Source organism: Palaemon carinicauda, chromosome 36 (assembly GCF_036898095.1).
Source record: "Palaemon carinicauda isolate YSFRI2023 chromosome 36, ASM3689809v2, whole genome shotgun sequence".
NCBI classification, from domain to species: Eukaryota; Metazoa; Arthropoda; class Malacostraca; order Decapoda; family Palaemonidae; genus Palaemon; species Palaemon carinicauda.
This window is the reverse complement of record NC_090760.1, coordinates 40,522,735-40,547,734: the sequence shown is the minus strand read 5'-3', so window position 1 is coordinate 40,547,734 and position 25,000 is coordinate 40,522,735. Positions and strand designations below refer to the sequence as shown.

Genomic DNA, 25,000 nt, shown 5'->3' with positions numbered 1-25,000 from the left:
TCCAGCATCTTTATGGAGGAAGTGATGCTAGAGGTCTAACACGGAACAGAGAATGTAAATGCATTTGAGATGAGAATATGAGTCGTGAATGGAGCATGGAATTGTTGGTAGTTGCAAGAACTAGGCAAAATCTTTTGATGGGTTGTGTAAGAGGAGAAAGTTGAGAGTAAATATGGGTAATAGTAAAAATATGGAGGTAATGGGAACCAAGGAAGTTCAAAAATTAATTCTAGCAGGGATAGTGGCAAAATGGGAGTAGATGTTTCATTTTAATATTTAAGAATCAATTCAATGGACGATGGTACAATGATAGGAGCTATGTATGAAAGGATAGATGAGCCAAGTATCTTTAATTTAAATGATGTGTGGATGTGTAAAGGAAAGAAAAGTGGTTGAAGCTGTTGAAATGAACTGGTTGTTCGATGGATCTGGTGTAAGAAGAACTGGTAGGATTGGATATGTAGAGGTACATAGAAGTATTGTAAGAATTGCCACTAGTAAAAGTCTGCATTTTTAGTATTTCTAGATGGTTTGGTGTGTTGAAAGAATGGGCAATAGTAGGTTAGTTAAGATATTTCATACAGCAGAAGTGCTAGGAGGTAGGATGAGAGAAACTTCTAGAAAGGACTGGATATATGATTGGAAAGAAGTACCTTAATAACCAGTGATCTGACGAGACATAAGTGTAGGTGTATAAAGCGACAAATTTGAAAGTTTTACTGCGCAGGGGTTTCATCCATGATTCAGCAGTTAACTGATATATGTGGTAGTGATTTTTTTTTTCTTTTCTACAGAGCCAGCTCCTGTTAGGGAAAACGCCATAGAGATTAAAATAAAAGTATGTAAATCTATATGTATGGAAAGACTATTAGGAAGAACAACAGCCTTCTTGAAGATGTATAGAGAGACGAAACTAGTCAACATCATACCTTTGGTTTCGGGCCTTCCTTTCTTCGGTACTGTACATTCAGGCATCAAAGGCAATGCATTTTGAAGCTAAATCAACTAGTAAAAACAGAAGAAATATAACCGAATATTTCCATAAGACTTTCTCTGCTCTTCCCCTCACTTTAGAAAAACAAATCCCTTGTTTTTCTTCTTGATTTGGCTAATATAATAGTTTGCACCTTTCTTCGGTCTTCCCATATAACAATGTTAATATTAATGACAAACACGGTAGATTAATGAATTTGCAATGCAAAACATCATATGGTTTTATGGTAAAGCTGGAAAATATAGCTCTTAAACTGAAACCAGCTGTCTCTTGTTTTTCTTTATTTAGATTCTGATTCTAAGACATTCCTCGCTTGGATTCTGATTCTGTGTTGATTAGAAATCTGGTTTTTAAGTCTTGCATTTCCCTCTGTGGTGTTGGATTCGACCTCAGGTGTTGTTTTGCATCTTCATTCCTAAGAAACCTGAAGGCTCATTTGAGAGCCTCCTCGTCAACCCTTTCAAGGGATAAGGGCCTTGGGATCCGATCCTCAGTCAATGTACAGGTTTCAGGAGGAATCCTCGCGTTTCTACAAATACCAGGGAGAGAGAATATAGCGAATATTCCTTAAGAAAACGTCTTTAATCCTGCAGGACACAGGACACAGGAATCCAAATCTCGTAAACAGCCAACGACATTCTTTTGCATAACTCTTTTCTGTTGCGCAAAATTGGGCCTTAGGCTGTGCGAGGGAAATGGACTAGAGACTTTCCTGCCTAAAACTACCTAGCTTTGTGTCGTCTGAGACGTTTTCTGCTTCCCCCAGGTATCAACGTGGGCGAGGGGGCCTGGTCTCCCCCGAGAGAGACCCCGATCGCGACTTCGGTGACTCCGCCAGTGATATAGAAAGCGTGGTCAGCGTTACTAGTGCCTTTTCCACCCAGAGCGAAAGGCCGCGAGGATCTAGGAAGCATAGGTGAGTTGAGAGACACTTAGCCACCGACTGAGAGGGACAATAACCCCCCCTACCCCCCAAAAAAAATCATTCCCCCTCCCCACCACCCTACCCCTAGCCCCCCTGAAACCCCCTTCCCCCCAGGTGGGCTGTTACTACTGGGACAGATCATTTCACAATCCCGAGTCTCCAATTTTTCAGTGTCTCTGTCTTATCCGCCCTCCTTAACGAAACCCCCCTCCACCCCACCCTCCCCTACCAATACCCCCCTCCCTCCCCCTAGCCATACCCCCTCCCACAAGACCTATGGATCCATACTATTTATTTTTTTTTAACTCTTTGTTCGCCCCTCCGCTGATCTTCATCTTGTTTTTGTTTTTTCCGTTTTTTCTTCTTTGGTTGTTTGTTTTGGATTATTGAACGCAAAACTGGATTCCTTTTTTTTTTTAAGCAGATGAATTTCATATCTGCCTAATTATCGGTCTAGTTGTCCTCATTTATTGATTTATTTGAGATTGCTTTGCATGGAGTCTTCAATGACCGTAATCAAAATTGATGTTGTTGTTGTTGTTGTTGTTGTTTTGGTTGTTGTTGTTCATAGAAGTTGATTTTTTCATACTTCTATTTCTGGAAGTTGAATTTCATTTTCATTATTAATTCTATTTTTATCTTTGTTATTGTTATTTTTATTATTGTTATTATTGTTTATTGTTATTATTGTCGTTGTTATTATTGTCGTCGTAGTTCTCTTCCTCGTCCAGTTTTTATTACATTATATATCTTATTAATTTGTTTGCTAATGGGTCTTTATTTTGCTCAGGAAGAAAGGTGCTAGAAATGTGCATAGTCTTCCCCTCCCCCCTTTTTTTAAATAAATACTGATTTAACTTAGCCTGGTCTTGATATTTCACGATGACCAACACATAAAGTTCCCCAAAAAAAGTTTTTTTGTGAAGAAAAACAACAAATATCACGACTTGAACTTCATCAGATACATCCGATGTTTGAGTAAACCATCCTTTCACCTCTCGTAATTAGTATTTGGTTCTTCTTGTGTTGTTTATCTTGTGTGCCTTGACAAAAATCAAAACACGATTGGTGAATGTCAGGTCAAATCAAAGGAGTATAAAAGTCGAAATAAGAAATAATGTTCACTTCTAAAATAACCACAAATTTTTGTTTACCTATTAAAAATAACCACAAATTTTTGTTTACCTAGTCTCAGTTTCCCTTCTCAGTACCATATTTCCCTCAATAACTATGTCACTATCCGGAAATTAAACATTTTGAGAGAATTAACACGACCAAACGATAGTCTAAACCTTGGTTGACAAATCTGATTTTGTAGATTTGTAAAATTTCACATATTTACAGTATGAAATTCGCTGGAAATCCCTGTTGATCATGTGTCTGATATGAAGTCTAGTCCTAGATCAGAATGAATATGTTAATTACACTTAACTGTAAGTCCCTAGGAATATTAACATAGTCGTGTTTTTAGTTTCATTAACATGAATATATCAATATAACTGGTGCTCATTTTCTCTTCGTACCATTTCTGCTTCTCCGCCTTCTGTTTACCTGTCAGTAGATAATTATAATATGTGATGATATACCTATACTCTCCTTCTACAAATGCCTTATGTGGAGTAACCCCATATTTTCACATCCATTCAGAGATTCATTTTGCTGCAAGAAGCCTAATCGATGACTCTCAAAGATAGTGAAGACAAAAATGATCCGATGATTAGAAATATGTTAGCCCATATGTTAGTAGAACTGAAAGATCATGGTGTCACTAGATTCCTTGACTAGTTTGTAGCGTTGACACTAGTAGCACGGACCAAAAATGGTTCAGCTGACCCGTGTGGTTATATGCCCCTATTGATTAGCTGTCAGTTCCACACTTAACCCTCGGAATTACTGTACTTAATGACGTGTAAATATCCAAAGTGTTTAAGATGGTAAAAGATGCTTTACACTAGCATCTTTTATTCTCTGAATCATACCTCTTCTTGATATTTTCATTTTGATGATAAGTTACTTCTTAAATGAGTTCAGTTTTTAATGGCTTCTCATCATCATCTTCTTATTCTTCTTCTTTTGAGTCCTTCTTGCACTGCTACTTTATATACTCACTCTAAAGCGACCTTTTCCATCAGGTTTAACTAATTCAGTGTTCCTTTCTTTCTTTTCCTTCTCTAACCTAACCTATTCCTTCCTCACAAGCAGTAGGCGGCACCCGAGTAGCTTGAAGAGCCATGCCCACAGCTATGACATCACCTTGGACGACCCGACAATCCTCACTGAATTCGACCACGACTACGAAACAAGCCGCAGTCTGTCCCGTAGTCTAATGGACACTGTTAAGCCACTAGTGAGTCCTGTACGCCGTCCTCCTTCTCTGAGAAGGTCTCTGTCGATGGGTGTGTCTCCAGCTGTGACCAGAAGTGCGCCACACTTGGCCGTCCAACCCCGCCAGACTCCTCATCCACGAAGTAACATATTGCGAAGCCACACATCGCTTAATGTTTCGCCACAGCCACGACCTCGCCATAGACTTCAAAAGAGTCAAAGTCTTGGCGAAACTGATAAGCATTGGCTCTATTACCATAATCCAGATATATTGGCTGACCAGTGGGAGATTGGAAGGTCAATACATGATCCTGCTCATAGAGGTCGTTCGAAGTCATTGACTCGAGATGACTTAGGTTTAAGGACTCATCCTAAAAAGACTGTAACATATGAGGATGAAATATTTTCTAAACGAAGAGTCAAGGATTCTTCCATTATCTCCCAAAGCTCACTTTCAGTTGATAAATCAGTGCCTTATGAGTCCGGTTTAGTGGTAAGGGAACAAATGCCAGATAGTTATATACCTAAGGTAAGAGGTCATTCTCAAAGAGAAACCTTTAGTGATCTACATGATACAGAAATTGCCAGAGTGCCTGCCAGAGAGGCCTATCAGAGTTTATATCGTCGTCGTAATTCTGGACTTGCGGATGGACACAGCGCAGGAACTTATTACGGGTATGATTCTGAATACAGTGGGGCAGAGACTGAAGTGTTCCTTTCAGATAGGTCCTTAGATAGATCATTTAGTTTAGAACAGTTAGACGAAAGAGATCTAAATTCCGAGATGAAAAGAGGACTTGGAAAACCATTGGTTAAGAAATCGGGCAAGTTTGTCGGAAGCAACGATGATGAAATATTTGCAACTTCTTTACGAGCCATGCGCGAAGGCTCAAGCCACTCTTTGCCAAGAATGCGTCGGTCTGCGGGTGGTCATGTTCGTAGGACTTTTACCAGAGCAAACACTGAGAGTTCATTACTTAAGGGACCAAACAAGAGTAATCTATTAGATATGGGATGGAGACCATCCAAAAACGATCCTGAAGCTCTTTATAGAGTACCGCTTCGGGAATCTAGTGTTGACGAACCTCCAGTAGAGGATCAGAGACATTTTGATACCACTAGAGGCCTGCAAAGCAACCCCTCTTTAGCTCATATGTTTGAAAGAAATGTCGGTCCAGATAAATATGACTCCTGCGGTTCAGATGATGTATTTATGGATCAGAGGAGGCTGGAACCTTCCCGAGAGTATGATAAGAGTTATGTCCAAGAGGAAAATCCCCTTTCAGAAGCTCAACATCAGGAAAGGTTTCGATCAAGATCATTGGACCCGAATAGATACCCTCATGGGCCTCCTCCACAAGTAGATAGGTATCAGGAGCCTGCCAATCCGGGTGATCATGTCCATTTACATGAGCAAGGGATGGTTATAGAAAGTGAAAGATTCAGAGATCCTGTTCCAGAAGAGCGAGATAGATATCGGGAGCATAGTAGCCCTAGGGACCAAGAAAGGTATAGGGAGCAAAATAGGTTCCGAGAGCAGGATATGAGGAGTTGTGAAGGTTATGTAGACCAAGATCCTAGAGATCAAGACAGATACAGAAGACAAGAGCAAACTGATCAGGATGGGTACAGAGATCAAGAACGGTTTAGAGACCAGAGCCCCAGAAATCAAGATGGGTATAGGGAACAAGATTCAAGGGAACCAGATAGGTATAGAGAGCAAATTCCCAAGGACCAAGATCGTTATAGGGAACAAGAGCAAATTAGATATAGAGAGCAAGACCCCAGAGCTGATGAAAGATATAGAGAAGGCAATTTTGCAAATGAAAGATACCCAGAACAAATGGATGGAAGATATCGAGAACAAATGCGAATGCATAAAGAGAGACATGGTGAGGCCTATAGAGAACCAGCACCACCAGACAAAGAGAGATATAGAGATCCAGAGATTTTAGATAAAGAGAGATACAGAGAGCAGGAAAGGTATAGAGAACAAGAAAGATACAGGGACCAAGAAGGTCTTTCTAGAAGGCAAAGTTCCATGTGCGATGATCGACAGAGGAGACCAGAAGATATGGACCAGAGACCCTACAAAGATTCAGTTGATGGGAGAAGATATGTAGATGCACCAGAGGCACGAAGGTATAGGGATGGTGCAGCAGATTTTGAAAGGTTTCATGATCCTAGTGATCCAGAGCAAGGTTATCAGAGAGGCCACCCTCCACAGGCATATGGCAGACAGACAGAAGATGGCTATTATCATGAAGGCCCAGGAAATACTGGCAGAGATGGATTAGAATGGGAAAGGCGTGGTAGTGGTTATGACGGTATGGAAAGAAAACATGGGGACCATTTGGATTATGAAAGCCAAAAATACCGAGATTCTCATTACCATCCAGATGGTCCTAGAGATCAGCGGTATCCCCCTAGCGGCCATGACTCCAACTATCCTCCTTATGACCCTGCAAGACCGCATGACCGACGGGACACAGCTTCTCACCTGCACACTCCGCACCCTCACGACCTCGCTCATGCACATGCCCACCCTAACACCACCCATGGCCACTCTTCTAACACCCACCAGACTTATGGAGACCCATCCTATCCTGTAGTAGAATCCGATCCTGTAAATCATCCTCCTCCTGACACAGACTTAGTTGCAGAGGGTGAAAGCCCAGACTTAGACAGACCCCTTACTCATCGAGTACGCCACAGCTCCTCAGTTAGCATTAATGAGCACCCTGAGTACTTTGAATTTGACGCCAATAGTCCCCCTAGTACGGAGCCTCGCGCAGACGCTGATGTAGACCCTTCTTCTAACCCTGCTAGTGAGTTTAGCCATCGGATGACCGCCTTCGGGCCCACTGGAGTCTACGATGGATCAAGTAAACGTGGTCAGCTGGGCAGGAGTCTCTCTACTAGTGAAGTCCCCGAGACGGAAAAAGCTGGTAGGTCAATGTGCCTCGCATGCTTGCGTCAAATGTGCTCCCCTATGTTTGTCCTCAGATTACCCCTGTTCTTCATAACTGGATGTGGGCAGCAGCTAGCTTCTAAAATGCCTATTTTGCCTTTGATGTTTTGTTTGTAAAATTAATTATTATTTCTCCCATGCTGATGTCCTTATGCCTGATTATACAAAATTATTTGGTTTTGTTCCCCTGTGACAGATAATGATAGATACTGATTTTGTACATTTTCAAGTAGTATGTATATATTTGCCTCAATTTTAAATATTTTATATTTTTTAAGTGATAATTTAACTAACTGCTCTGCAACACTGACAAATCAATACTGACTGGAATACTGAATATGCATGAAAAAAGTAGATGACAGTAGTTGCCTGAGTCGTTATGAGCGAGCAATGCAACTTTTGCTCTCACATTCTCACCTGTGTGCTCTCTGCTCCTCTCTCTACCTCGGGCCAAATCCTTATCCTTGTTCCTTTGTAATCCTAAATCCTTAACTTTCCCTCCCCTGTTACTCCACACATTCTCCTGCCCCGTCAACGCATGATGCCCTTCAGAGGTTGAAGTTGAGGGAGGAGCAGACGACAAAGGAGGCGAGGCTTCTGCTGAAGGCGATGTAGAGGAGGTGGAGGGTGTAGTGGAGGTAAACGAAGTGGTGGAGGAGGGGTGTGAGGAGACGGAGGAGGTGGTTGGGGAGGAGGAGGAGTGCCTGGAAGGGGAATGCAGCGTGGAAGGCTCCAACACCCCTCCAGACAATGGCGGCGGCTCCTCCAACCTCGATTCCCTCGACGTGGAGAAGCTTGGTAAGAGGGTCTTCACTCCAAGACCCACATCCCACCCCTCAGCTTATGTTGCCTTATCCTTCTCCCCCACGTGTAGTTATGTTGATTCTTCTGTTCCTGCTACTTCTGCTGCTGCTGATGCTGCTGCTGCCTGTAGAGGGGTTTACTTGTAACAGATAAATGCACCAAATACGTAGTGACTAGGAATGTCATGTGGTGTCTCTCTTTATACTCAGATAAGGGACACATTCCTGGTTATTGCTCATAAGAAGTGCAATGTGTTTAGTAGTTCGTCCTCCATATACTCTGCAGGAGCACCTGACCTATATTGATTTATTCATTTATGTAAATTAAAATGTTACTTGTTGTTCTAGTATGGCAAAATCTTAGTACAACAAGCCTCAATTTCATGCTTATGATTTGGTCAAATCATGCAAAGTATATGGCAGGAAATACTGTAAGTTATGTGTTGAGATTTCGCAGGGAAAATCTATGATATCAAAATTTATTGGCTTAGCAGACTTACTAATCTACTAACCCTTTGGCAGATATTCTCAGTATATAGCTATTAATTTGAATAAGTTGAACAGATGACGAGGTATGTACTGTGTAAAAACCAATGCATACTAGCAAGATTATCTCTTAAATTCGTTGTGCTTGTAGATAGGAGTATGTACTGAACTGTCCCCATCACTAATTGCTGGTGTTAACAAGCACTGTTTTCTTTCTCGTTTAATTTCAGCACAAGTTTGCTCCCTCACAAATTGGTGTAACAATGTCTGTTTCAATAATCTCTTATCTGTCGCCAGTATGAAACTTTCAGAATATTCATATCTGTGGAAATATCTTTTTTTTTTTATTCTTCCTGCAGGAATGGTTGTTGTTTTTATACCTCCATAACCAAGGCTTTTTAGGGTAACAGCTTAATGTAATATGCATATATATATATATATATATATATATATATATATATATATATATATATATATATATATATGTGTGTGTGTGTGTGTGTGTGTCTGTGTGTATGTATGTGTCTTTACTTGTGTATGTAGATATAAGTGAACTAAAAAGTGTTTATTAATCAAGACATGATTTTATTACCTGGTAAAAGTATGAAAATGTATATGTGAAATACAGAACTGTTTTAAAATCCTCTGATAACGGGAAATATGGTTTTGATATACGTGGAACAACATAACACGGGGGACACCTGAGAGATACAAGAGATCTCAGTCTCATTTCTATATTCTAGACATCTCTAAAGCTATTGGCAGGTTTTGGCACAAGACCATGGTAGCCCAACTTCCTCATTGTAGCTTTTGAAAGCTGATGGACTAGTTTTGACAAGACCACAGTACTCCAACTTCCTCCTTGTAGCTTTCTAAAACTCTTGACAGGTTTTGCACGAGACCACAGTATTCCAACTTCCTCCTTGTAGCTTTCGAAAGCTGTTGGGCATGGTTTTGCACAAGACCATAGTACTCCAACTTCATCCTTATAGCTTTCGAAAGCTATTGGACAAGTTTTTTGCACAAGACCACAGTACTCGAAACTTCTCTTTGTAGGTATCAAAAGCTACTGAACATGTTTTGACAAGACCACAGTACAGTACTCTAACTTCCTCATTGTAGCTTTCAAAAGCAGTTATACAGGTTTTGACAAGACCAGAGTACTCCAACTTCCTTCTTGTAGCTTTCGAAAGCTTTTGGACAGGTTTTGACAAGACCACAGTACTCTAACTTCTTCCTTGTAGCTTTCGAAAGCTTTTGGACAGGTTTTGACAAGACCACAGTACTCGAACTTCCTTCTTGTAGCTTTCGAAAGCTGTTGGACAGGTTTTGACAAGACTACAGTACTCCAACTTCCTCATTGTAGCTTTCAAAAGCAGTTATACAGGTTTTGACAAGACCAGAGTACTCCAACTTCCTTCCTGTAGCTTTCGAAAGCTTTTGGACAGGTTTTGACAAGACCATAGTACTCCAACTTCCTTCTTGTAGCTTTCGAAAGCTGTTGGACAGATTTTGACAAGACTGCAGTACTCCAGCTTCCTCTTTGTAGCTTTTTAGAACTGTTGGACAGGTTTTGTTAAGACCACAGTACTCCAACTTCTCTCTTGTAGCTTTCGAAAGCTGTTGGACAGGTTTTGACAAGACCACAGTTCTCCAACTTCCTCTTTGTAGCTTTTTAGAACTGTTGGACAGGTTTTGTCAAAACCACAGTACTCCAACTTCCCTCTTGTAGCTTTCGAAAAGGTTTTGACAAGACCATAGTACTCCAACTTCCTTCTTGTAGCTTTCGAAAGCTGTTGGACAAGTTTTGACGAGACCCCGGTACTTCAACTTCCTCCTTATAGCTTTCGGAAGCTGTTGGACAGGTTTTGACAAGACTACAGTACTCCAACTTCCTCATTGTAGCTTTCGAAAGCTGTTGGAGAGGTTTTCACAAGTCCACCGTACTCCAACTTCCTCCTGGTAGGTTTCGAAAGCTGTTGGACAGGTTTTTACAAGACCATAGTACTCCAACTTCCCCTTGTAGCTTCCAAAACCTGTTGGACAGGTTTTTACAAGACCATAGTACTCCAACTTCCCCTTGTAGCTTCCAAAACCTGTTGGACAGGTTTTGACAAGACCATAGTACTCTAACTTCCTCCTTGTAGCTTTCGAAAGCAGTTTGACAGGTTTTGACAAGACCCCAGTACTCCAACTTCCTTCTTGTAGCTTTCTAGAACTGTTGGACAGGCTTTGGCAGTAGACCAGGATACCCCAACTTCCTTGCAGCTTCCCTTTTCTCTATAGAGACTTGTTTCAAGCTTCTTATCTGACTGGCTTCGTTTTGCTGTAGCTGTCAGTGTTACTACAGCCTCTTTTTCTATCACTGGTTGTGTTCTCTTTCGTACCTTTGTCTCCTTTATACCTCAATGACCTTCAAATTATCTTTTGTTTTTCATATTTGCAGGCTTATGATTTTCCCCTTTGCCTTGTTGATTTTTCTAATACAGATCTGAACTTGACTTCTGAATGTGGTGGAGTAAACATGGTCTATTTCCCCTACTAAACACATTCACTCCTCTTATATTCACTTCTTATACTTTCACAATAATGACCGAAAAATAGGAAAGCAAGTTCATATTTTATCTGGGCATCAAAATAAAGAGCTGTAGTCCTTGAAGGTCAGCATTATGATCCTCACCGGGTCTGCCTTATGATTCTTGCATTCCGTCAGAGTTATGCTTTTTATTAGTTCATATTTTCCTTCCAGTAATATCGAGGTAATTTTCATCATGGATCTTACGTCGTGTTCAACTTGAAGGTAAAGGTATAGGTGTCTGGTTTCAGTTCCAGTTCCATCAAAATAGATGCTAAACCAGGACGTCAGCTGGGCAACCACCCCACCCCTATTGTGGTGCCCAACCACAGCAGTGGCCTCCCCAGTAAACAGCTGAAACTCATGGTCCCTGTCAGGGATCGATCTGTAGCCAAGCGAATGCTAGGCGAACACGTTACATGTGCAAGTATTTCTCTTTTCTCACGCCACCAATGTACTGTTTTCGTTTCTCCTGAGTTTCCACTGGGTGAATTTATTTCTTCGTCTGTATCTGTTCTCCAGACTCTTTCATTAGTCGTCACCCTCTTTCCTTCTCATTACATGTCCAAACCATCCAAACTTAGAGGCTGTACCTACTGCCCGCTTCTGGACACTTTCTCCAGTATCGAATCGACTTTGACCAGGATGTGAATGAATGAGTATTTTGAAGTTGTAGCATATGAATAACAAAATCGTCATTTATGACTGATAAGAAGTAAAGGAAATTTTTCAGAAAACTGGAATGGTATTATCTTTTAATTCAATCATTCCTTTACTGAGGTTTATTGATACTATGCTAAAATCGTGTGCTACTGACGATCTGAGAGAGAGAGAGAGAGAGAGAGAGAGAGAGAGAGAGAGAGAGAGTATACCAACAATTATTAATAATTTTTGTTACTCTCCAAGTAAAAGAGACGTGTCCCCGGTACCTGGTCCATACCAGCCCCAGTTACCTCCCCCTCCCCAATTAGGGTCAACTAATCCTTCAATTTGATGTTGCCAATCAATATTATCATTATAATGACAATATTGATATTATCATTATAAAAATCAGAATACCGAAGACTTATGTTAATGTCCATTTTTTCAGCATTTCCTCTTCAAAATTTTGATTTAAACTTTATTTATCTCATAGAATATTTCTTTTATATATATATAACTAATTGGTTACTAAATAATGAGTATGAGGAATATAATCCAAGATGTTTTTTTTTAGATTATCTGAATTGGGGTTTATTTTTCCAAAGGACAATAGTATAGGCTAGGGTCCCTTATTTGACCGAGTTGCTCAATATAAACTATTAAGAGTTTACACGTACACTCATATATATATATATATATATATGTATATATATTTATATATATGTATATACATATATATATATATATACACTACGTATGTATAAATATATACACACACACATATATATATATATACATATATATATATATATATATATGTATATATATAAATATATATATATATATATATATATCCCACGAGGACTCTTGATTCCCAGTTTCCAAACAACACGGAAAACTAAAATATTGATTCAATCCTCAAGATTTTCATTTTCCCCGTTTTTCAACTTATATATACATACATATGTATATATATGTTTATATATACACATACTTACATATATATAAATGTAAATAAATGATTGTATGTAATTCGTGTGTGTTCGTCTTACGTGTGCCAGAGCTTTACATGATAATTCAAAAAAACTATTTGGATCATTCAAAGATGATAATATCCCCGAACTATTTCGATAATGAATAGAAATTATTCATTGCAAATGCATGTCTATATAATTACCATTCAAATATACTTTAATTGGAATTAAATATTTCCCATATTTTTTTTACATATCAGTAAACCAAATTTTAAAAAAGATTTTGATGAGTTTTTCTTCTCTTGCAAACAATCGAAAAGCGAGCACAACACCTTGATTTTTTTTTCTACCCTGGCACTCACAGATGCATTATGGGAGATGACTTCACGTAGGCACCTTTAGCATGACGATATTTGCCAGCAAATTTATTGTTTCCGTATCATTTGTTATCATGAAATCTCCAAAACCTCTATTGACTCGTTAAAGTCTTTTTTTTTCTTTTTTATTTTTCGTATCTGTAATGTTTTATTATCTTCAATTTGTAATTTAGGTTCAAAAAAATATAATTTTCTGAAACCTGATTCGTTTTAGCCTTATCTTGATCTCTGACAAGTTATACTGCTTCAGGTACCTCTTGGCGATCGAAATATATCCTTGGCATCTCTCTCTCTCTCTCTCTCTCTCTCCTCTCTCTCTCTCTCTCTCTCTCGAATTCTAGCTATGCATCAGCTTCGTTCGGATGATGTCTTTCAAACGACACTTAACATCGGACGTTTTTCAACCTGATGTATATCCTGAATATCTTGTGTAAACCATGGCTACCTGAGGTACATCCTGACGAGCTTGGGTATACTATGGCTACCCTGAGGCATATCATGAATATCTTGGGTATACCATGGCTTCCTGAGGTATATCATGAATATCTTGGGTATACCATGGCTACCTGAGGTATATCATGAATCTCTTGGGTATACCATGGCTACCTGAGGCATATCCTGATTATCTTGGGTATACCATGGCCACCTGATGTATATCCTGAATATCTTGGGTATACCATGGCTACCTGAGGTATGTCATGAATATCTTGGGTATACCATGGCTACCTGAGGTATATCCTGAATATCTTGGGTATACCACAGCTATCTGAGGCATATCATGAATATCTTGGGTATACCATGGCTACCTGAGGTATATCATGAATATCTTGGGTATACCATGGCTACCTGAAGTAATATCATGAATATCTTGAGTATACCATGGCTACCTGAGGTATATCATGAATATCTTGGGTATACCATGGCTATCTGAGGTATACCCTGAATATCTTGGATATACCACAGCTATCTCAGGCATATCATGAATATCTTGGGTATACCATGGCTATCTGAGGTATATCATGAATATCTTGGGTATACCATGGCTACCTGAGGCATATCATAAAAATCTTGGGTATACCATGGCTACCTGAGGTATATCATGAATATCTTGGGTATACCATGGCTACCTGAGGTATATCATGAATATCTTGGTATACCATGGCTACCTGAGGTATATCATGAATATCTTGGGTATACTATGGCTACCTGAGGCATATCATGAATATCTTGGGTATACCATGGCTACCTGAGGCATATCATGAATATCTTGGTTATACCATGGCTATCTGAGGAATATCATGAATATCTTGGGTATACCATGGCTAACTGAGGCATATCATGAATATCTTGGGTATACCATGACTAACTGAGGCATATCATGAATATCTTGGGTATACCATGGCTACCTGAGGTATATCATGAATATCTTGGGGTATACCATGGCTATCTGAGGTATATCCTGAATATCTTGGATATACCACAGCTATCTCAGGCATATCATGAATATCTTGGGTATACCATGGCTACCTGAGGCATATCATAAAAATCTTGGGTATACCATGGCTACCTGAGGTATATCATGAATATCTTGGGTATACCATGGCTACCTGAAGTATATCCTGAATATCTTGGGTATACCATGGCTACCTGAGCTATATCATGAATATCTTGGGTATACCATGGCTACCTGAGGCATATCCTGAATATCTTGGGTATACCATGGCTACCTGAGGTATATCATGAATATCTTGGGTATACCATGGCTACCTGAGGCATATCATGAATATCTTGGGTATACCATGGCTACCTGAGCTATATCATGAATATCTTGGGTATACCATGGCTACCTGAGGCATATCATGAATATCTTGGGTATACCATGGCTACCTGAGCTATATCATGAATATCTTGGGTATACCATGGCTACCTGAAGCATATCATGAATATCTTGGGTATACCATGGCTACCTGAGGTATATCATGAATATCTTGGGTATACCATGGCTACCTGAAGTATATCCTGAATATCTTGGGTATACCATGGCTACCTGAGGTATATCATGAATATCTTGGGTATACCATGGCTACCTGAGGTATATCCTGAATATCTTGGGTATACCATGGCTACCTGAGGTATATCATGAATATCTTGGGTATACCATGGCTACCTGAAGCATATCATGAATATCTTGGGTATACCATGGCTACCTGAGCTATATCATGAATATCTTGGGTATACCATGGCTACCTGAAGCATATCATGAATATCTTGGGTATACCATGGCTACCTGAAGTATATCATGAATATCTTGGGTATACCATGGCTACCTGAAGCATATCATGAATATCTTGGGTATACCATGGCTACCTGAGCTATATCATGAATATCTTGGGTATACCATGGCTACCTGAAGTATATCATGAATATCTTGGGTATACCATGGCTACCTGAGGTATATCATGAATATCTTGGGTATACCATGGCTACCTGAGGCATATCATGAATATCTTGGGTATACCATGGCTACCTGAGGTATATCATGAATATCTTGGGTATACCATGGCTACCTGAGGCATATCATGAATATCTTGGGTATACCATGGCTACCTGAGGTATATCATGAATATCTTGGGTATACCATGGCTACCTGAGGCATATCATGAATATCTTGGGTATACCATGGCTACCTGAGGTATATCATGAATATCTTGGGTATACCATGGCTAACTGAGGCATATCATGAATATCTTGGGTATACCTTGGCTACCTGAGGTATATCATATATATCTTGGGTATACCATGACTATCTGAAGTATATCCTGAATATCTTGGGTATACTATGGCTATATGAAGTATAACCTGAATATCTTGGGTATACCATGGCTATCAGAGGTATATCCTGAATATCTTGGGTATACTATGGCTATCTGAAGTATATCCTGAATATCTTGGGTATACCATGGCTATCTGAGGTATATCCTGAATATCTTGGGTATACCATGGCTATCTGAAGTATATCCTGAATATCTTAGGTATACCATGGCTCTCTGAGGTATATCCTGAATATCTTGGGTATACCATGGCTATCTGAGGTATATCCTGAATATATTGGGTATACCATAGCTATCTGAGGTATATCCTGAATATCTTGGGTATACCATGGCCACCTGAGGCATATTCTGAATATCTTGGGTATACCATGGCTACCTGAGGTATATCCAGAATAATTTGGGTATACTATGGCTACCTGAGGTATATCCTGAATATCTTGGGTATACCATGGCTATCAGAGGTATATCCTGAATATCTTGGGTATACTATGGCTATCTGAAGTATATCCTGAATATCTTGGGTATACCATGGCTATATGAGGTATATCCTGAATATCTTGGGTATACCATGGCTATCTGAAGTATATCCTGAATATCTTGGGTATACCATGGCTATCTGAAGTATATCCTGAATATCTTGGGTATACCATGGCTCTCTGAGGTATATTCTGAATATCTTGGGTATACCATGGCTATCTGAGGTATATCCTGAATATATTGGGTATACCATGGCTATCTGAGGTATATCCTGAATATCTTGGGTATACCATGGCCACCTGAGGCATATTCTGAATATCTTGGGTATACCATGGCTACCTGAGGTATATCCAGAATAATTTGGGTATACTATGGCTACCTGAGGTATATCCTGAATATCTTGGGTATACCATGGCTCTCAGAGGTATATCCTGAATATCTTGGGTATACTATGGCTATCTGAAGTATATCCTTAATATCTTGGGTATACCATGGCTATCTGAGGTATATCCTGAATATCTTGGGTATACCATGGCTACCTGAAGTATATCCTGAATATCTTGGGTATACCATGGTTATCTGAAGTATATCCTGAATATCTTGGGTATACCATGGCTCTCTGAGGTATATCCTGAATATCTTGGGTATACCATGGCTATCTGAGGTATATCCTAAATATATTGGGTATACCATGGCTATCTGAGGTATATCCTGAATATCTTGGGTATACCATGGCCACCTGAGGCATATTCTGAATATCTTGGGTATACCATGGCTACCTGAGGTATATCCAGAATATCTTGGGTATACCATGGCCACCTGAGGCATATTCTGAATATCTTGGGTGTACCATGGCCACCTGATGTATATCCTGAATATCTTGGGTATACCATGGCTACCTGAGGTATATCCAGAATATTTTGGGTATTCTATGGCTTTCTGAGGTATATCCTGCATATCTTTGGTATACCATGGCTACCTGAGGTATATCCGGAATATCTTGGGTATACCATGGATATCCGAGGTATATCCTGAATATCTTGGGTATACCATGGCTACCTGAGTTATATCATGAATATCTTGGGTATACCATGGCGATCTGAGGTATATCCTGAATATCCTGGGTATACCATGGCTACCTGAGGTATATCCTGAATATCTTGGGTATACCATGGCTACCTGAGGTATATCTTGAATATCTTGGGTATACCATCGCTACCTGAGGTATATCATGAATATCTTGTGTATACCATGGCTAACTGAGGCATATCCTGAATATCTTGGTTATACCTTGGCTATCTGAGGCATATCCTGAATATCTTGGTTATACCATGGCTACCTGAGGCATATCATGAATATCTTGTGTATACCATCGCTACCTGAGGTATATCCTGAATATCTTGGTTATACCATGGCTAACTGAGGCATATCCTGAATATCTTGGTTATACCATGGCTATCTGAGGCATATCATGAATATCTTGGTTATGCCATGGCTATCTGAGGCATATCATGAATATCTTGGTTATACCATGGATACCTGAGGCATGTTATGAATATCTTGTGTATACCATGGCTACCTGAGGCATGTTATGAATATCTTGTGTATACCATGGCTACCTGAGGTATATCCTGACTACCAAAATGTTATCCGGGCTACCTGAGGTATATCCTGGCTATCCGAGATATATCTATGCTATGCGAAGGTATCCTGAATACCTAGGGGGTATATCATAGGTATTCAAGGTATATCCTGACTACCTGAGTTATATCCTGAATGCATTGGTTAATAATGGTTATCTGGGGTATATCCTGGCTACCTGAGGTATTTTCTGAATACCTTGGGTATATCATGGCTACCTTGGGTACAACCTGAATACCCTAGGTGTTTTCTGAATACGTTGGGTATATCATGGCTACCTGGGGGTATAACATGAATATCTGGGGTATTTCTTGAACACCTGGGGTATATCTTGGCTACCTGGGGGTATAACCTGAATATCTGGGGTATTTCTTGAACACCTTTGGTAAATCATGGCTACCTGGGGTACATCCTGAATACCGTAAAGATATTCTTTCTACATGAGGTATGTTTTTGCTACCTAGGACGCACATTGACAGCTAAAGATATATTTAGTCTGCCAAGAATACACCCGGTCTAAATTGTTGATACGTTCAAGCGCTAGCGTCTTATTTGATAGTTACGGAAGCAAAATTTCATCTTGAAGCACACGTACACGCACACACACATACACATACCCAAGCACAAGCACTCGCGCGCGTGCGCAGGTGTGTCACCTTCCACGGAATGTTTTTTTTTTTTTTTCTGCATTTGCATTTCAGCACCAAAATTTAGATGGACATTCGAAGTGTTTATAAATGCTCTAAGCAAGAGACGAATTTTCATTTCATAAAGGCAGTCTTTTCATTTCAAAACTGGTCTTGAAAGGGAATATGCTTCAGTGCCAACTCACTGATTTCACCACGGATTATGAAGCAACATATTTGCATGTACTGTACTTATATCTATATGTCGATCTTTGGTGGCAGTGCAATGTGTTCCCGAGATGCAAGGAGGAGAAAGGCATGAGGCGAAAAAGGAGGAACAAAAAAAGAAGAAAGAAAGGAAGAAAGAATCAGTGCATGCTGTTTCTCAGTGTTGTGCAAATCACATCGATGTATGAAATCCTACAATCTTGATGTATGAAACTCCTTCATGCGATGGATCATTACTATGTATTGTTTCTGACTTTCTCCTTTTAAACTTCAATCCATACAAGTTTGTACGGTAATCGATATCAAGTCATACTTATAGAGAACGTGCTCGAAATTTTTTATTTTTATTATTTTTCATATCACAAAAAAAAAGTTTTTTTTCTTAATATTCTGCCATTGTGATCTTGTAGCCTGTCTTCAAGATCACGTCTCCTGAAGATATCTGTAGAGTTAAGACAGCACCCAAACAGTAACTTTCCTTTCTTGCGCTACGATAAACAGAATTAGAGAGCTTGTAGTCTTGATAACAACACCGTAGTGATCTGATTTGAGTATTAGTTATGATAGACTGGTAGTTTATTTGCTACATTCAACCCTCATTGGGGGAAGGGTAACAGTTCAAGTGAGATTTCAAGCCTGCATTGAACAGGGTAATATTTCAGTTTCTGTTGCGATGAATCTTGAACCAATTTTAAACCTCATCTGATTCCTATTATCATTATTAGGATCTTCATTAGGGAAGCTACAAATTACAACTATAAACCATTTCAAAACGTAATTCCAACAGAACAATGGGATGGACAAGAAATAGATTAAAATTGTGATTGATCTCTTGTTTTTCTTATTCTCTGAGATGGCGGACTTAACATTCCCGGACTCAGAAGTCCAATCTAAAGAATTAGGGTAAAGAATGAAATCGAGAAAGCTTGAGTCTGTGCATAAGCTGAGTTTGGATTCCCAGATGGCAGCTTGAGTGACTCTGCAGCTGGATTGCTGACCGTCGATGCCAAGGAGAGAAGGAGGGTGACCAACGGGAAGCAAGGTCAGTCTGGAGGGCTCTCAAAGAAATCCTCGTCGACGTCTAAACTCTCTGATACGGTAAGCCTGGGAGAAACGTACTTCTCTTTCTCTCTCTTTCTTTGTAAATATATTTTTTGGATGATCAGAAGTTCCATAAAGAAGAAAAGTTTAGATAACTTAAAACTTGGTATATTTGTTAAATGAGGCAGTTATATAAAGTAAACAAATGGACATGTTTAGATGTTAAGTGATGTTTAGACCAAAGTTAAAACTTGGTATATTTTTAAGGGGTGTAGTTACGAGGAGTAAAGAGAGGACAAGTTTAGATGTTAAGTAATGTTTCGACCAAGGTTAGAACTTGTATATTTGTCAATTGATTTAGTTATATAAAGTAAACAGAGGGACAAGTTTGATTGATAAGTAATGTTTTCACCAAGGTTTGAACTTGGTATATTTGTCAAGTGATTTAGCTACACAAAGTAAACGAGGGACAGGTTTAGATGTTAAGTGATGTTTAGACCAAGTTTAAAACTTGGTATATTTTTTAAGGGGTGTAGTTACAAGGAGTAAAGAGAGGACAAGTTTAGATGTTAAGTAATGTTTCGACCAAGGTTAGAAGTTGGTATATTTCTTCAGTGATTTATCTACATAAAGTTATCAGAAGGACAAATTTGGATGTTAAGTAATGGTTTTTACCAAGGTTAGAAGTTGGTATATTTCTTCAGTGATTTATCTACATAAATTAACAGAAGGACAAATTTGGATGTTAAGTAATGTTTCGACCAAGGTTTAGAAGTTGGTATATTTCTTCAGTGATTTATCTACATAAAGTAAACAGAAGGACAAATTTGGATGTTAAGTAATGTTTTTACCAAGGTTAGAACTTGGTATGTTTGTTAAGGGATGTAGTTCCATAAAGTAAACAGAAAGAACATGTCTAGATGTTAAGTAATCTTTTGACCAAGGATAGAACTTGGTATATTTCTTCATTGATTCAGTAGCTACATAACGTAAACAGGACAATTTTAGATATTAATTATATTTTATCCAAGATTTTGTGAAATTACAGTTTTGGAGTCAAATAGATTTTGATTGAAGAAGAAGGGGTAACCTTGAGTATCCATCACACATACAAACATGTAATTGCAGTACGTCATATATGCTTTGCTACATTGAGTGTTTTTTTTTATTTGCTTTGAAAAATTAATTAACTTTCAAGCATAGAGATGATGGAGAATAAATGACTTCTTTTTCTTTGATCAATTATCTTCTTTTCTCTAGATGAAAATGCATTTATATAGGGATAATATTTTATGCTTAATGATTGTCATTCTTCGTACACTTAGGATAAACCTGTTGGTAGTTATTCAGATATAAAATTAAGATATATTGTTTGTAATTTAAGGACACACACCAATTATGGCCGACAAATTGAATATTATGTATGATGAGAAAACTAAGGTCATTTCTCCCTAATCAAAAAAAAAAAGTGGTTTTAGCTTTTGTTAAGTATTCAAAACCAACTATGAATTAATATTTCAGATGGTGGTATATTAGAGTGAATGATTTGCGTGAGAGAATCAATTGCATTCTGTGCAAAATGACTATTTCCATCGGGTTGTTACCTTTTTTTCCAAGCTGGTAAACAGCTTAAACTCCAGTTCCCAGGCTGAGATCGATCTGCTACCTTGTGAATGCTAGGCGAACGCGTTACCACTGTACTAGCCAGGAGGCCATGAGTTCTCTTCATTTCCAATATACCTTCAATGCCACCTATCCAGCCTTTTCTACTTCTTTTTCTTTGGTATCTATTCTTTCTACATGACCTAACCACATTAAAATACTCTTATCTATCCGTTCATCTGTGTCACCCTTTTTATCATACACACAGGTCATCAATTCTCTTTCTAATATACCTTTAACACCACCTATCCAGCTTTTTCTATTTTCCTCTTTAGTACCATATTTCTCTACATGTCCGAACCACATCAAAATACTCTGATCTATCCATTGATCTGCGTCACCCTTTTTATCATGCACATAGGTCATCAATTCTTCTTTCTAATATACCTTTAACACTAACTATCCAGCTTTTTCCATTTTCCTCTTTAGTACCATATTTCTCTACATGTCCAAACCACATAAAAATACTCTGATCCATCCATTGATCTGTGTCCCCCTTTTTATCATACACATAGGTCATCAATTCTTCTTTTTAATATACCTTTAACACCAACCATCCAGCTTTTTCTATTTTCCTCTTTAGTACCATATTTCTCTACATGTCCGAACCACATCAAAATACTCTGATCCATCCGTTCATCTGTGTCACCCTTTTTATCATACACGCAGGTCATCTTCTTCTAAACCTGGTTTTCTAAGCAAACATTTTACTTGCAACTTCAGGTCTCTCTCCCAGAAATAGATTTTTCCTTCGTCAAAATCCCTTTTCTAAGCAAACATTTTACTTCGCAACTTGAATCTTCATTTCCATTCACGTTAAACATCCACACTGTCATTCCATAAAAGGGCTTCCACAAGCTGTTTACTACGTTTGTCTCTAATCTTTTGCACACACCCTGCTTCCTTCCTTGCTTCGCTAATTCTGTGAGTCCCTTCGTCTCCCAGTTTGCCATCTTTCATTTTAGTTACTCCCATTTACTTTCATTTTCTACCGTCCATTCCAACATTCATTGGTCAAATTGTCCTCATTTTCATCTCACCCTCCACTTACTCACAACTTTATCCTCGTACACCCCACACATACAACTATACACAAAGTGTATATTATACAAATATACATATATATCTATATATATATATATATATATATATATATATATATATATATATATATATATACACTGTACTATAGTGTACGCCACCCGTCATGATACATATGCACACACATACGCAGTCACAGATTCAACCTTTCTCACCCCCCCCCCCCTTCCTTACTATAGCACAGAAGTTTGGGCAATTTTGTGGGAGAATGTGGTTTCCGAGTGGTTGCCGCTCAGCGTGACAGGAAAAAAAATTATATATGTATATATATATATATATATATATATATATATATATATATATATATATATATATATATATATTATATATATATATATATATGTGTGTGTGTGTGTGTGTGTGTGTTTGTGTGTGTGTGTGTGTGTGTTTGTTTGTGTGTGTTTGTGTTTGTACTATGCATGAAGATCTTACCACCATCTGAGAAAAGTGTTCGACTGTCAATACTTCCAAATAATCATGGCAGTTAATATTCTTCAACTAAATTAGAAAAAAGCGAACTGAGGTTCTCTACTCCATCCAAACGCTTTTCAGAATTCTCGAATAAGAAAGTTCCCCTCTTTTCCTCTCATAAAGAAAGAATACCACTACTCCAAGGGAGTGGAATTTGCAGTCCTTTGTTGTAGAGTCTTCACACAATTCCTCTTTGGTGGGAATTATATTTTTGGGAGAAATGACCTGACACAATATAGAGTTTACTTTCAGGGACTTTCATTCCAAATTGCTAAGTGAGTTTCTGCAGAGGCTAGCAAGCTATCTCTCTCTTGATGTGTTAGCAGGTAAAAACGTCTAGAAAAAAAGAGGCTTTTTTTTTCTCTTGTTATTTCCAAATGTGATATTTCTTATAAATGGAATGCCCTGTTTTTTATTTCACTTATATAAGATTAATTTCCAATGATCAAATTTTGATTTCAATGTTCTGCAGATGAAGGGTATTTCTTTCTTCCTCTTCCTATCTTCTTCTTCTTCTTCTTCTAATTCTGCCTCTTCTTCTCCTGTTTCTTCTTGAGAAATATGAAAGCAAGCCAGATTGTTGTGGAACATTTTCTATTTCCTTGCATACGAAGGGAGGGACAATATGATGCTTTTTTTTCATAATCCTGTTCCTGTGTGTACCTGTGAGTATGTCAGCTCCCCGTATAGAAAGCATGCAAGGAAACCCTAGCCACCTGTCTCATCAGCATTCTCTCTCTCTCTCTCTCTCTCTCTCTCTCTCTCTCTCTCTCTCTCTCTCTCTCTCTCTCTCTCTCTCTCTCTCTTGTCCCCCTGATGTGGTGTTCAATCTCCCAAAGATGTATGTGTGTATATACATACATATAAGCACATATGTTTACCCTCCACCCCTGTATGTGTATATGCATACGTATAGATATATGTATAAATATTATTTTTTCCATGTGTGGCGTGCGTGTATGTATGTACGTGCGTTTGTGTGTACGTACCCTGGTCTTACTTGTTGCCCCGTGACTCCTTACCGCTGCTGCCTTCAGGTCGCAAACGGAAAATAGGCTTTCGAAGAAAGACGGGAAGCACTATAACAGTTCACCGGAGCGAAGAAGTCTTGCCGACGGGCTCCCGACACCTCATGCGACAGAGTTCCAGCCAGAGTAGCGAGGAAGCCGATGGGGATGACAGGTGTGGGCAAGGGGGGGCATGATACCCCGTGGGGCACGCCCCCGCCCCTTTGATGCCCGGGCCTCTGTGTAGTTGAAGCATAGTGGCTGGCCGACCTTATGCGGCTCCCTAGAGCTCTATCTTTTCTAGTCCTTCCTTCCTTCATCGCTGATCCATCTGGTCCCTCTTATTATATCCTGCTCCCCCTAGCCCCCTCCCCCCCTTTCTCCCCCCTTTATCCGACTAACCCCATTTCCCTCAGCCCGTTAACCACAGCCCCTTCTTTGTCTCTTAATATTATTGTTCTCAACGTTTAATATCTCCCTCTTTTTTGGATAATCAGTGCCCTTAATCCCTTGAGTGTGTCTCCGCTAGCCTTGTGACTCTTAGCTACGAATTGAAGATAATGCACGGCGCTTTCATTCCCAAGCAAAGATTCTGCTTTTGTTCTCTGTCACTTCTCTTTTTTTAATCTTTTTTTTTTTTTGTCCTCAACTCTTGTTCAATTTGATTCAATATCATAAGACTATTGTCTTCTCAGTGTCATCAGCATTAACGACCCTCTGGTAAACCTTCATGTTCATGAGAAGTGTTCTCTGTGAATTTTAGCTTGGGCACCTTAGACGTAAAAGCTTGACGTTTTTCGGCTTGCAGAGTAGAGTAACTGAAGACTGGGGGATCTAAATAAA

The 25,000-nt window shown here is 39.1% G+C and overlaps 2 protein-coding genes across 2 annotated transcripts in view; one reads left to right on the top strand and one right to left on the bottom strand.

Annotated features, from left to right (window-relative positions):
- The window catches only part of LOC137628836 (tripartite motif-containing protein 59-like), a 281,529-nt gene that overhangs the window by 202,402 nt on the left and 54,127 nt on the right, over positions 1 to 25,000 (bottom strand). The gene's annotated exons all lie outside the window — the stretch shown is intronic.
- LOC137628834 (uncharacterized) overlaps positions 1 to 25,000 on the top strand; it is a 147,493-nt gene that overhangs the window by 96,536 nt on the left and 25,957 nt on the right. Inside the window, exons 9-12 of the mRNA XM_068360077.1 lie at positions 1,761 to 1,910; positions 4,122 to 7,192; positions 7,768 to 8,013; positions 19,837 to 19,974. Of these exons, the coding sequence (XP_068216178.1) occupies positions 1,761 to 1,910; positions 4,122 to 7,192; positions 7,768 to 8,013; positions 19,837 to 19,974 (3,605 nt within the window). The remainder of the gene's footprint in view (positions 1 to 1,760; positions 1,911 to 4,121; positions 7,193 to 7,767; positions 8,014 to 19,836; positions 19,975 to 25,000) is intronic.